We start from the raw sequence: 14,844 nt of genomic DNA on the forward strand, positions 1-14,844 counted from the left end.
TATCAAAATAACATGTAAGTTTGATCACAAGGTGAATGGCAAAAAAAGAGAACCCCCAAATTTGCAGTTTATTTCAATTTCGCCTCACAAATAATTTTTTTTTCAGAGCATAAGTTATGGAAAAATGAAAGGTGTCATTGCAAAGTATACTTGGCCCTGCTAAAAACAAGCCTCATATGGGTCCGTAGATGCAAAAATAAGAGTTATGGCTATTACAGGACGAGGAGGGAAAAAACGGAAGTGCAGAAACTAATAAAGACCTTTTATTTACATATTATTTTATCTACCAGGACATGATTTGGGTGCTGCTGGGCAATCGTGCCTGACTTTTAAAGCAGTGTGCCACATTTTCAAACTGCCCATTACACATTACTCACTCTTACAGACGACTTGAAAATGCTTTTTATTTTTTTATATATTTTTTTATTCTCTTTAGTAGTTGTTTTGTTGTTCTGTTTTTAATTTACCTAATGCACTGCTAATTTATTTGCTTCTATTTAGTTGTGTGAGTTATGTTCCGGAACCAGAGAATTCCTCCCTCCTGCGCTGTGCGCTCTCTATCTTCAGAAAGTTTAATCGTTACCCAGAGGCACTGCGACTTGCTCTCATCCTCAATGACATGGAGCTGGTGGAGGACATCTTCACTTCCTGCAAGGATGTGTAAATATCACTTATTTGATCTATTAATGTTGTGTTTATATTAGTAGTTTCTTATTGTATGTTGTTCCACAGGCAACAATTTTTGCTGCTATTCTCTTCTAACCATACAACTGCCCCCACCCCCCCGACCAAAATTTTTTGTCCAATTATGAAACAAAAAAATCTACCTTAGATGTAAAAAAAAAAATTAATGGTAAAATCCCAAAAATATTAGTGCTCCAAAAATACCTAATATAGTACATATTCATTAAAGACTACCTATCCCCATTTAATCTTTCCCTAATCACCCTCCCAATCTGTCCCTGACTCTAGTCTATCCCTGCATTTATTTTGCTTTAAAAAAACCCTAAAAATACCTTTTTTTTTATTTTTATTTTTTTTTTTTTAATATGCTCTTCAGTAGCTCAGTTGAAGGCACAATGCAGGGGAGGTTGTCAAAGCAAAGCAAGGCAAGTCAGAGAGCAAGATAAACAGTGCATATATAATTAGCCATGAGGGGAGAGGAACAGAGAACAAGAGAAGAGGGAATGTATCCTCTCTGTTCACTCCCTGCTTGTGTACGAGCTCAATGCTCCCTCCTGCCTGTCTGACCCTGTGTGTCCTGGCTGCAGAGTGATTTCAGACTCACTGAGTAAGAAATGCTTGCTGACAGGATTGTTAGAGAGAACCATAGTGGATTTTTAATTTTTTAATTTTTAAATAAAAGCAATTGAAAAGTTGTTCAGCTTTATAAAAAGTTTGTTTCATGAGAGGTACACTTTAAAATTAGACAAATAAAATAAAATATAGAAAATATATATTCATATTTAGATAACCACGATGTAAAGACAACAACGTTTAAGTAGTCTCATGCTACCTACCTACTTAAATGTTGTCTTTACGTTGTGGTGTTATGTGTGTGTGTGTAATTTCAGTCCTGTAAATGTTGAAATTTTTCAAGAAAATAAAGTATTTCTCACAGAAAAGGATTGCAGTAACACACGTTTTGCTATACACTTGTTTATTCCCCTTGTGTGTATTTGAACTAAACCAAAAAAGAGAGGAAGAAAAGCAAATTGGAAATAATGTCACATCAAACTCTATGAGCTGGACAAAATTATTGGCACATTTTCAAATTTGTGGAAAAATAAGATTGTTTCAAGCATGTGATGCTCCTTTAAACTCACTTGGGGCAAGTAACGGGTGTGGGCAATATAAAAATCACATCTGAAAGCAGATAAAAAGGGGAGACATTCACTCAGTCTTTGCATTGTGTCTGTGTGTGCGCCACACTAAGCATGGACAACAGGAGGAGAAGAGAACTGTCTGAGCACTTGAGAACCAAAATTGTGGAAAAATATCAACAATCTCAAGGTCACAAGTCCATCTTCAGAGATCTAGATTTACCTTTGTCCACAGTGCGCAACATTATCAAGAAGTTTGCAACCCATGGTACTGTATCTAATCTCCCTGGGCGTGGACGGAAGAGAAAATTGATGAAAGGTGTCAATGCAGGATAGTCTGGATGGTGGATAAGCAGCTCCAAACAAGTTCCAAAGATATTCAAGCTGTCCTGCAGGCTCAGGGAGCAACAGTGTCAGTGCGAACTATCCGTCAACATTTACATTCCATTAGAAAATTTTCAGTATGTCAAACTGCCCCTCCCTGTCTGCTTGGACTCTTACTAGTCCTGCTGTGTCCATGCATAATCACCTATATCATGGACATACTTCCCTGATTGACAGCTGTGAATGCAGGGCTCACAGCTGGAGGAAAAATCCTCCCACTGTCAGCTTGTGTCCCACTACTGTCAGTGAGGACAAGCTGGGATTTGTAGTTTTCCTAATGCTAGGGGAGATGTGATCAGACAGCATACTGAGGGAGGGGGCGAAGACCTGCACAGTGAGGCCACGCCCCCCTTTTAGAGGAATTCAGACTAGTGAGCTAAATTAAGTGTAATAAAAGAATAAAGGTTCTAGACACATAAACATTAGATGTACATGGTCAGGATTAGGTACTGAGTGATATATTTAAAAAAAATAATTTTTTATTATTTTTTGTTGGCTCTGACTGGTACGCTTTAAGGGTGTCAATAATTTTTTCCTGCCCATTTTTGGAGTGTTGTGTGACATTATGTCCAATTTGCATTATTTCCTCCCTTTTTTGGTTTACCGTATTTTTCGCCATATAAGACGCACTTTTTCTTCCACAAAACTGGGGGGAAAAAGTCGGTGCGTCTTATACGGCGAATACACCCCTATCGCGGCGGTCCCTGCGGCCATCAATGGCCGGGACCCGCGGCTAATACAGGACATCACCGATCGCGGTGATGCCCTGTATTAACCCTTCAGACGCGGCGATCAAAGCTGACCGCCGCGTCTGAAGGGAAAGTGACACTAACCCGGCTGTTCAGTCGGGCTGTTCGGGACCGCCGCGATTTCACCGCGGCGGTCCCGAACAGCCCGACTGAATAGCCGGGTTAGTGCTTACAGGACACCGTGAGGGACCTTACCTGCCTCCTCGGTGTCTTCTCCGTTCAGGGATCCCCTGTATGGCCGGCGCTCTCCTTCCCCGTCATCACGTTGTCACGTACGTGCGTCGGCGTGCGTAACGACGTGATGGCGGCGACGGAGAGCGAGGATACCCGGCCGGCAGCAGAGACGTTCCGGAGCGACGGGGACACGGCGACAGCGATGGAGCGACATCCAGGGCAGCAGTGACGGGTCCGGAGCGGCGGGGACACGTGAGTATTACCTCCTCCTGCAGTGGTCTTCAATCTGCGGACCTCCAGATGTTGCAAAACTACAACTCCCAGCATGCCCGGACAGCCGTTGGCTGTCCGGGCATGCTGGGAGTTGTAGTTTTGCAACATCTGGAGGTCCGCAGATTGAAGACCACTATTGGGTTCAAAATCTTTATTTTTTTAGATTTTGCCCCTAAAAAATTGGGTGCGTCTTATACGCCGGTGTGTCCTATAGGACGAAAAATACGGTAGTTCCAATACACACAAAGGGAATAAACATGTGTATAGCAAAACATATGTTACTGCAATCCTTTTCTGTGAGAAATTCTTGATTTTCTTGAAAAATTTCAGGGGTGCCAACATTTACGGCCATTACTGTATGTATTTTATATTTATTTATATATGTGGAGGGATTTTTAATATAAAATTAATCTTGTACAAGTATACAATATGATACAGATAGCGAAGAATAGTCAGCAAAAATGAAGATATACTTGGTAACATGCAAACGAACAATCTTTGCAGAGCTGATGTAATTGGGGGTTGTCCCCTAAGATAAAGGTCCTGTATTCAGCATCATGTGTACTGTGAGGGCTGCATTGCACTAGACAAACCTTACTTTCATAGAACCTTTATCTTACATCAGTGCCAGCTACCCTCAGAGATTCCACAGTGTGGAACTCTGGTAAATGAACCTGGTATCATATAGTTGCCAGATTGTCATACAGTAGATTGTTGGGCATTTGTTAACATTTTTTTTACTTCTAATATAAGATAGTGAGCCTTGAGGAAAGTAACCTAAAATAAAAATGATCTGCAAAATGCACAAGGCTTTTGCATGGGATTCAACCTTGTGGCATCAATAGTGGATACACTGGCACTGACAGGAAATCTCAAGTAGCTTCCCACATGGGTAGTGGCATGTTTCAAATAACATTGTTATATGTAGGGTAAAATTCCTTTATTAGAAATGAGTATGTGTTTTATGTACTGCTGTACACTGTGGCCCTGACACAGTGTACAGCAGTGCACAAAATGCATTTTCCATTGTTTGGATGTGGTGGTATACCATCCTTGCTATACCCAGATAGCAACTGGACATTTGTTCCAGAATCTTCATGTATTCTCTCTAGTGATTGTAAATGTTGTTTCAGGGTTATTCAGAAACAGATGGCATTCATGCTTGGCCGACATGGAGTCTACCTCAGTCTAAATGAAGACGTTGAAGAGTATGAGGATTTAACTGAGATCATGTCCAATGTCCAACTTAATAGCAACTTCCTTGCTCTTGCTCGTGAGGTGAGTAATGTGATTTAACTAAAGCTTTTTTCCACTCATTTTCTTTTTGTGACGTTACCCATCTATATAATCAACTATTCTAATTTCCTTCTTTAGCTTGATATCATGGAGCCCAAAGTGCCAGATGATATTTACAAAACACACCTGGAAAATAACCGTAAGTTCTGTTTAAGTGATTTAAATGGGCACTGTCAGATACAAAAAACTTTTGATATGTTGTAAAGCATGTAAACCAATAGGTTTTGCAATTGCTTTCATTAGAAAAGGTTCAGTATTTCATACTGAAAAAGCCAGTCAAACAACTGCCCCCCCCCCCCCCCTGCCTGCTTGGACACATACTAGTACTGCTGTGTCCATGCATCATCACCTATGTCATGGACACACTTCCTTGATTGACAGCTGTGAGCGCAGGGCTCACACCTGGAGGAAAAATCCTCCCACTGTCAGTTTGTGTGCCACTACTGTCAGTGAGGACAAGCTGGGAGTTGTAGTTTTGCTAATGCTAGGGGAGGTGTGAGCAGACAGCATACTGAGGGAGGGGGCGGAGACCTGCACAGTGAGGCATCGCCCCCTCCCTTTGAGAGGAATTCAGACTAGTGAGCTAAATTAAGTGTAATAAAAAAATAAAGGTGCTAGACACATAAAAATTAGATGTACATGGTCAGGATTAGGTACTGTGTGATATATTTAGAAAAAACATTTTTATGTTTGATCTGACAGCTACGCTTTAAGGGGTAGCAACAATAAGTAATGAATGTCCTTTTTATAATATATGAATATTTATCCAAAGGATTTGGAGGTAGTGGATCTCAAGTGGATTCGGCAAGGATGAATTTGGCTTCATCCTTTGTGAATGGATTTGTTAATGCAGCCTTTGGTCAAGACAAGCTGCTTACTGATGATGGAAACAAGTGGTTGTATAAAAACAAGGATCATGGTAAGAGCTTAACTGGGGTGAACTTCATTGCTTTTTCATTCAGCACGTTATGCTGGGGTATCTCAATTGTCTTGTATAATACTGTGTTCATAGGAATGTTGAGCGCAGCTGCTTCTTTGGGAATGATCCTCCTTTGGGATGTGGATGGAGGTCTTACTCAGATAGACAAGTACCTGTATTCATCTGAGGACTACATAAAGGTAAGAAATCCTTATAGTAAAAGAATACAGGTTTTAATACAGGTTGGAGCAGTTAGAGCTTATAGTTATTAGTGGCTGCTCCTGCAGCTAGCAGACTACTTCTGTTTCTGTTGCTTATGTGCTGACATCATGCCTCTTAACCTCTTGATGACGAAGGTCGTACTTGTACGCCCTGTGCCAGCTCCTCTTCTATGACTCAAAAAATGAAATAGTTAGGGTGCATGCACACCACGTTTTTGCTATCCAGTTCCCGTATACGGTTTTCCTTCAAAAACCGTACTAAAACGTATTGAAAACCGGATGTATTGACTTAACATTGCAAACCGTATTGCAAACGCATCATACGGTCATGTCCGTTTGGTGACTTTTACGGTTGGGCCCGGTTTTTCAGCCACGTTCGCAACCGGAGTATACAGCGTTTTTAGGTCCGGTTGACCAACCGTATCCTAACCGGATACGTTTTTATTAACATGGAAGTCAATGAGAACCGGACTAAACCGTATGAGTGTACGGTTGCATCCATTTTAATCCCTCCGTTTTTATTATTGCACATGCGCAATGCAAGCCGAAAACACCACCCACCTTCTAGAATGTTCTTTCTGGAAAAACTTTATTTAAAAACAAGGCGAACATTGACAGACGTATACGTTTTTTTTAGGGTGAAAACGGATACAACCGGATTAAACCATACATCACGATTCAAACCGTATACGGTTTCAAACCGGATACAGGTTGATCTATGTGCACGCGGTTTAATACGGTTGAGTCCGGTTTTTGCCTATCCGTTTTTTACAATAAAAAACCTGATACGGGAACTGGATAGCAAAAAACGTGGTGTGCATGTACCCTTATAGGGGTTGGAAAAGGAAATTTTAAAACATGCAAATTTTCGTACACAAAGTAGTAATTTTTTTTAAGAAGTAATGCAAAATAAAACCTATATAAGTTGGGTATAATTTTAATTGTATGGACCTGCAGGACAAAGGTAAGGTTTGATTCTTACCAGAAAGTACTCTGCATCGAATGTGAAGCCCCCAAAGGTTACAAAATGTCCAAAAAACAAGCCCTCATATGGGTCTGCAGGTGGAAAATTGAAAGGGTTATGATTTTTAGAAGGTGAGGTGAAAAAAAAAACAAAACACAAGGGTAAAAAAAATGAATAAACCATGCGTCCTTAAAGGGGTACTCTGCCCCTGGCATCTTATCCCTTTCCAAAGGATAGGGGATAAGATGTTAGATCGCCGCGGTCCCGCTGCTGGGCACCCCGGGGATCGCCTCTGCGGCACCCCGCCATCATTACTGCACAGAGCGAGTTCCCTCTGTGCGTAATGACGGGCGATACAGGGGCCGGTGCAGCGTGACTTCATGGTTCCGCCCCTCATGACATCACGGCCCGTCCCCTAAATGCAAGTCTATGGCAGGGGGCGTGACGACCGCCGCGCCCCCCTCCCATAGACTTGTATTGACGGGGGCGGGCCGTGACAAACTCGCTCTGCGCAGTAATGATAGCGCGGTCCCCAGCAGCGGGACCCCGGCGATCTGACATCTTATCCCCTATCCTTTGGATGGGGGATAAGATGTCTAGGGGCGGAGTACCCCTTTAAGGGGTTATTCATGTGACGTCAAAGCCGAAGATGCAACTTTATTGTTGTTCAAATCAATATAGGGTCTAGCAAGGAATACGAGCATATGATGTGGGCATATCTGCCATTTTAAATAAATAAAATTCTTCTATCAAGATAATGCATTTCATTTATGTATTTCGTTTTAGGACAATGTAGCTTTTAATGTTATTAATAAAGTGTGTACTGGGGGCTGCCATTACTGTAGCTTCTGTTTGGTGTGTCACTTCATAACACCTACACAGTTGCTTTATGGCATGCACAGGGGCATAGGAAAGTTAGGACTAAGTGTCTCCTAGAAAAGCATGGTTTGCTTACTGCACATGTGCATAGCAAAGGCTAGGTAAAATGAAAGGGGGAGCCAGCACCATTTCCTTAAAGTCCCTGAGGAGAAACCCCCTCTACTCTTGCGCACACACACATAAAAGGAAGGTAGAAAAGATGCTTGCTCTCACCAGATTCCTCATGTTAGCTCCTTCTGCTGGTCAACAGTGGGCGATGACAAGTTATTATTTAATTTGTCATATTTTGTGACAAGTTCATTTTTTTTTTTTAAATATATTTCCAAAAATATTTACAAAATTTAAACTTTAAAAAAACATTCCCTTTTAAAAGGGCTATTTGCTGCTGTCCAATTTTATTAAGGGTGGATGTACACATGTAATACTCAAACTGGGGTGGATTTAGTCAATAATAATAATAATATACTATTGATTTGGCCTGAACCCCCTCCAGCCACTAGGAGGCACTGTTGGGGCTTGCATGTCAACCCCAAGTGATGCTTTCTTCTAGATTCTCAAGTGTTTAATATAAAGATGCCCTTTGTGGTTTTATTTTCTGGGCAGTATGACCAAAAGTGTGTATCACGGAATAAATGAACGATCAGCCGCAGCTCTGTCCCCATCATGTTACCCGCAGGCGCTGATCTTTTTCCTCCTGGGAGCCGCAAAGGCTGGAAATGAATGAGTTGTGAGCCGTGGGCGCAGGACGGAGAACGGAAGCTGTCACCTCCCCCTGCAAGCACTGAAAGCCAGTGGGCTGCAGGCGCTGCAGAAGTTCTGATCAGATTCATTTCCAGCGCTGCGGCTCACAGGAGATGATCAGTGCCTTCGGGTAACTTGATTAGTCCCCCGATGCGGGGACAGCGCTGCGGCTGAAAGTTCATTCATTCGGTGGGGGGGGGGGGGGGGGGGGAGGAAAAACAGGACAGCGCCCGCAGGTCATATAATATTACGGTAGTTCCCCAGCGCACTGCAGCTGATAATTCATTCATTCGAGGGGGAAGGGGCCTGACTGGTATTGCAGTATAGGGAGAAATTCATACCGTACAGAAAAAACTCTGACTAATCGCTAAGGCGCGAAACGCGTCAGGGTGCTGAACATGTATCTGCAAATCTCCAAATAAAGTATACGCTTGGAATTCACCTGGATGCTGGATACTTCTTCTTTGTACAGAAAAAACATACCGGTATTCCGTATGAACGGTATATCGCCCAGCACTAATATGCTGTAACAATTGAAGATTTTCCTAGTCATGACGAAAATATGGATTTCTCGTTTGACTCTATTGGGGGACACAGAGACAGTGGGTTAATGCTGCTGACACTAGGCAAAAAAAAAAGAAAGTCGTCCCCTCCCAGCAGGATATACCCCACCTACAGACTATCCGTTTTAGCTTAGTGTCTAGGGACGTGTATGTAGATTTTATTTTTTTTTCTCCCTTTTATTTCTCTCTTTTTAGGTGGGGGTTCACTGTTGCCCCATTTGTGAAGAAGGGGCACAGGCATCGAGTTATGCACTGTCAATCCCTTCTCACCACCTGGGGTTGCACCTTTGGGTCCAGGTCCCCCTACGTATCCTGCTCATCTCGCTGTCTCAGCCCGGCATGATGCAGGTGTATAATAGCTGCCTAAAGACTTCAGCAGGTAAGTTTTCTGAGTCAAGGTGAGTATTTCCTTCTCTTTTTTTTCCTTCTCCCCTCCTCTTCTTTTTTTTTTCTAGGAATCTGTTTTATTCAGATTTTCAACCTCTGTAGCCTCTTTTTCTTTCTCATGTGGCTCAAGGCCTGGGACGCCGATGCCGCTTCCAAGAAATCTCACTGAGCTTCTTTTCTCTGGGAAATGCCTGGATGAGATCATCTCCGAGGCTACTGGAGGTAAAAGTTCCTTATTGCCGCAGAACAAGTCTCGCCGTAACGATTGTCGTAGGAGGTCGGGCAACCAGACCGGCACCCTCACGGGATAAGAAGGTCCCCTTCCTTCAAGGCCCATCCCTCCTGTAAGTATACCCGTTCTGGCCGTCTTGCAGCCAAGTCAGGACACCTTTTAAGCCTCCCTCCGCTTGAAGGGAAGCCCCCACCCGAACATTCTTTTCGGGTGGGAGGTCGTTTGTCCCTGTTCCGGGACGTCTGGTCTTCCCACGTGCCAGACTCTTTTGGTCCGAGATGTCGTTTTCGATGGCTATCGGATCGAGTTTTCTTCCCTTCCAAGGGATCGCTTTTTTCGATCCCGCCCTCCTCTCTCTCCTTCCTAGGCAGTGGATTTTAGGGTCGCGCTTCAGACCCTTCTCGCTCAGGGAGTGATCGTCTTAGTTCCTTCCAAGGAGTGTTTTTCGGGGTTCTGTTCCAACCTGTTTGTCATCCCCAAGAAAGGGGGTTCCGTCCGCCCAATCCTGGATATGAAGCTCCTCAATCGCAACTTACTCCTGCGTCCTTTCCATATGGAGTCTTTCTCATAGATCAAGGGGAGTTTCTTTCCTCGGTGGATATCCGAGACACTAACCTTCATATCCCCATTTTTCCAGGGCATCAGCCCTATCTTTGCAGTTTCGGAAGGCCATTTTCAGTTTGTGGCCCTTCCTAGCCATGGCCCCAAGGGTCTTCACCAAGATCCTGATGGCAGTGATCGCCATCCTGCGAGCCTGGGGTGTTTCCGTGATTCCCTACCTGGATGACCTCCTGGTCAAGGCTCCAACCAGGGCCCAGAATCAGGAGTCTGCCTCACTTGTCAAACCTTGTCCTGTTTCGGCTGGGTGGTCAATCAGGACAAGTCCAACCTGATTCCACGGCGAACGCCCAGATTCAGCTCCCACCGGACAAGCACCACGCTCTGTCATCAGGGGTTCGTCTTCTCCGGCGTCTGGTTCCAGTTTCCATTCGGTTCTGCATGGAAGTCCTGGGTCGGATGGTGGTGGCCATGGAAGCTGTTCCTTTCGCCCAGTTTTATTGTCGACCTCTTCAAATTTCTCTTGTCGTTCTGTCCGGTGGGACAAGTCTCCGCTATCCCTCGTTCGCAGGATTATTTCCCCCCCCCCCCCCCCCCCCCCCAGGACTCGCCAGTCCCTCCTGTGGTGACTTCGGTATCCTTTTCTTCGACAGGGGCGATCTTTTTTGCCCCTCCACTGGCATGTCATCACGACAGATGCTAGTCTCAGCGTTTGGGGGGGGGGGGGGGGGAGAGAGTCTGCAGGGATCGAACGGTCCAGGGCCGTTGGTCCTCCCAGGAAGCTCTCCTCCCCATCAACATCCTGGAACTTTGGGCAGTGTACCTTTTGTCTCCTCCATTGGGACCTTTTGCCTCTTCTCCAGGACCATCCTGTTCGTGTCCAGTACTCCACGGCTGTGGCATATGTCAATTGCCAGGGCAAAGCTCGCAGTCCCGCTGTGATGGTCGAGGTCTCCAGGATCCTTCTCTGGGCAGAAATCAGGGTTCCCTCCATCTCGGCGATTCACATTCCCCGAGGGGGGGGGGAGGGGGGGGGAATTGGGAGGCGGACTTCCTCCACAAGTAGTCCCGTCATCCAGAAGTGTTTGCGGAGATCTGCAACCTCTGGGGCACTCCGGATATGGACCTCTACGCAATCCCGCCACAACCAGAAAGTTCCTCGCTTTGTCGCGAAGTCCTGAGATCCTCTGGCCCTAGCCATAGACGCCCTAGTAATCCTCTGGTCGCACTTGGTCCTCTCTTATCTCTTCCCTCCTCTTCCTCTCCTTCCCAGAGTCCTAAGTTAGCTCAAAGCAGAGGGCGTCCCCGCCATTCTCGTGGCTCCGGACTGGCCCAGGCCAGTGTGGTACGCCGACGTTGTTCGCCTAGTGGAGGACATCCCACTGTGCCTTTCATTTCTTCTCGACCTGCTTTCTCAGGGTCCACTTTTGCGTTTGAAACCGCGGTTCTGACTGCCAGGGGGTTCTCTCCCTAGGTGATCCACACAATGATCAGGGCACGCAAGCTTTCCTTTGCGACGATTTGTCACCGTACTTGTCGGTCCTACTTTCGATTGTGTGAATCTCACTCCTTCTCCCCAGTGGTGTTCTCACTTGCACGCCTTATTTCCTTTTTACAATCTGGGCTGTAACAATGCTTGGCTCTTAGTTCCCTTAAGGGTCAGGTGTTGGATCTCTCCATTCTCTTTCAGCGTCCCTTTGCATCTGACCCTCACATCCACACCTTTCTGCAGGGTGTTGCTCATGCGGCTCCGCCATACAGATCCCCTACTCCCCCGTGGGACTTGAATCTGGTTCTCAGTGCCTTGCAGGGTACTCCCTTCGAACCTCTCCAGGACGTTTCTCTTCGTCTCCTTTCCTGGAAGGTGGCCTTCCTCATCGCGCTCACCTCCATTAGGAGAGATTCGGAGCTGGCGGCTCTCTCCTGCTGTTCCCCCTCCCTGGTTTTACACCAGGCAAAGTTGTTTTCAGTCTGGTCCCGTCCTTTTTGCCTAAGGTGCTCCCCGCCTTTCACCTTCCTTTTTGTCCAGCTCTGTCCCATCCCAGGGAATGTTTGCCTCGTGGTCTTGATGTGGTACGAGCTGTTCAGATTTACCTTTCGGTCACTTAATCCTTTCACCAGTGTGACTTTCTTTATGCTTATGGAGGGTCGTCATAAGGGATTTCCCGCTTCGAAGGTGACCATTTCGTGGTGGATCCATTCTGCCATCTCGGAAGCTTACCGCTGCACAGGGAAGACTCCTCCTTTCTTGGTCTCAGCTCATGCCACTCGTTCCGCCAGGGCCTCCTGGGCACTCCAGAACAGGGCTTTTGGCCTTGCGAGTCTGTAAGGTGGCTACCTGGTCATCCTTGCACACGTTTACGAAATTTTACCAGGTGCATACCTTTGCATCCGCTGATGCTGGTTTGGGTCGCAAGTTGTTGCAAACTGCTGTGGCCCAGCCTTCCACCTGAGTTGCTTGATTTTTCTGCCACCCCGGGGACTGCTTTGGTACATCCCATGGTCTCTGTGTCCCCCAATGGAGCCCAACGAGAAAAGTAGATTTTTATGCTTGCTGTAAAATATTTCTCGGAGGATCCATTGGGAGACACAGCTCCCACCCATTTGTTCTGTCTGGTGTCCTTGGTTCGGTTGCCTTTCCGAGGGTTGGTTCAGTTAATTTTTGTCTGTGATTTCCTCACAGTTGCTGTTTTTGCTTTCCCTGTTGGTCCTCCCCCTACTGCTTTGGGACTAAACTGATAGCTCAGAGTCTGTAGGTGGGGTATAGCCTGCTGAGAGGGGCCGACTTACTTTTGTTGCCTAGTGTTAGCCTCCTAGTGGAAGCAGCACGGTCTCTGTGTCCCCAAATGGATCCTCCGAGAGAGATATTACAGTAAGCCTAAAAATCTACTTTTTATTAACACCTTGGTGACAGAGGGTTTTTCTGTTTTCTGCAATTTCGTTTTTTCCTCCTTACCTTTTAAAAATCAGAACCCTTCCAATTTTGCACCTAAAAATCCATATGATGGCTTATTTTTTGCGCCACCAATTCTACTTTGTAATTACATCAGTCATTTTACCCAAAAATCTACAGCGAAACAGAAAAAAAAATCATGGTGCGACAAAATTGAAGAAAACATGCCATTTTGTAATTTTGGGGGCTTCCATTTCTACACAGTAAATTTTTTGGTAAAAATGACACCTTAGCTTTATTCTGTAGGACCATACGATTAAAATGATACACTACTTATGTAGGTTTGATTATGTCATACTTCTGGAAAAAATCATAACTACATGCAGGAAAATTTATATGTTTAAAATTGTCATCTTCTGATCCCTATAACTTATCTTTCCGCTTACAGGGTGGTATGAGGGCTCATTTTTTGCACCGTGATCTGAAGTTTTTAGCAGTACCATTTTTGTATTGATCGGACTTTTTGATCGCTTTTTCACTTTTTCATGCTATAAAGTGACCAAAAATAAGCTTTTTTGGACTTTGGTATTGGATGCTGCGATGCCACATATGTTTATTTTTATTTACACTTTTTTTTGCAAAGTTATAGCTCCCATAGGGGGTTATAACACTTCACATACTGATCTTTTACATTGATCAATGGTTTCTCATAGGAAACCATTGATCAATGATTCTGCCGCTTGACTGCTCGTGCCTTGATGTCAGGCACTGAGCAGTCATTCGGCGATCGGATAGTGAGGAGGAAGGTAGAGACCCTCCTGCTGTCCTTCAGCTGTTCGGGATGCCACGGCGATCCCGAACAGCACCACTGAGGTAACCGGCATTAATTTACTATCACTTAAGACGCGGTGTTCAACTTTGAATGCCGCGTCTAAAGGGTTAATAGCGAGCATAACCGTGATCAGTGCTGCGCGCTGTTAGCCACGGGTCCCGACCCGCTATGATGCATGTGGCCCTGCATTATGGAACGGTAGTGGGCGAAGGGCGTATAGGTACGCCCTTCGTCCCCGACAGGTTAAAGAAGGGAGACTAACATTAAGCATTGCAACTTTCTCTTTACTGATAGCTGCAAAATCAATAAAGGTGTATAATAGAGAAAAAAACTTTGAAGCAGTGTGTACAAACATGCTATGTGATCAAGGTAACCTAGAGTCCATATAATAGAAAATAATAGAAGAAAAAACTTCAACGGGTATCAGGAACAGTTAAAAGAATCCAATCTCTTGAACGTATACCAAGGTGAAATTAGATGAAGAATCTTCATAAAGTCTAAAATGCTGTAGAAAAAAATTAAGAGAAGTTAAGCATGTAAATATAGGGATTGGTATAATAGGGTGGGATAATGTTCGTCTCCTGTCTTTAATAGAATCCATAGTTTCAGTCATGACTAGGAAAATCTCCAATTTTATTACATGACCAGAGACTTCACATTATGAAAGAATTGTTTGTTTAATCCACCTGGCCAAAGTAGAAGACAAAACAGGGAAATGGGGCTTGCAGTACGAAATAAGAAGTTGAGAAAAAGAATTCCGCAGGGAAGGTGTTTTAGATTGCTAACTTGTAAGCAACGGACGACACATAATCTCTCATTATGAGGAAAAGGATAAAATATGGAAGATCAATTTTAGTACGTCTAAATATAGAGAAACGAACTCCATTAGGAAGATTTTGTCTGTGTGAAAAATCCAAAGCTCTCACACCCGAATCTCGTTTGATAGAAATCAAACA

The 14,844-nt window shown here is 44.5% G+C and overlaps 1 protein-coding gene across 1 annotated transcript in view; it reads left to right on the forward strand.

Annotated features, from left to right (window-relative positions):
* The window catches only part of PSMD2 (proteasome 26S subunit ubiquitin receptor, non-ATPase 2), a 58,120-nt gene that overhangs the window by 15,658 nt on the left and 27,618 nt on the right, over positions 1–14,844 (forward strand). Inside the window, exons 6-10 of the mRNA XM_056565654.1 lie at positions 502–660; positions 4,537–4,681; positions 4,778–4,838; positions 5,472–5,618; positions 5,712–5,818. Coding sequence (XP_056421629.1) covers positions 502–660; positions 4,537–4,681; positions 4,778–4,838; positions 5,472–5,618; positions 5,712–5,818 — 619 coding nt within the window. The remainder of the gene's footprint in view (positions 1–501; positions 661–4,536; positions 4,682–4,777; positions 4,839–5,471; positions 5,619–5,711; positions 5,819–14,844) is intronic.

Source organism: Hyla sarda, chromosome 3, assembly GCF_029499605.1.
Source record: "Hyla sarda isolate aHylSar1 chromosome 3, aHylSar1.hap1, whole genome shotgun sequence".
Taxonomy (NCBI): domain Eukaryota; kingdom Metazoa; phylum Chordata; class Amphibia; order Anura; family Hylidae; genus Hyla; species Hyla sarda.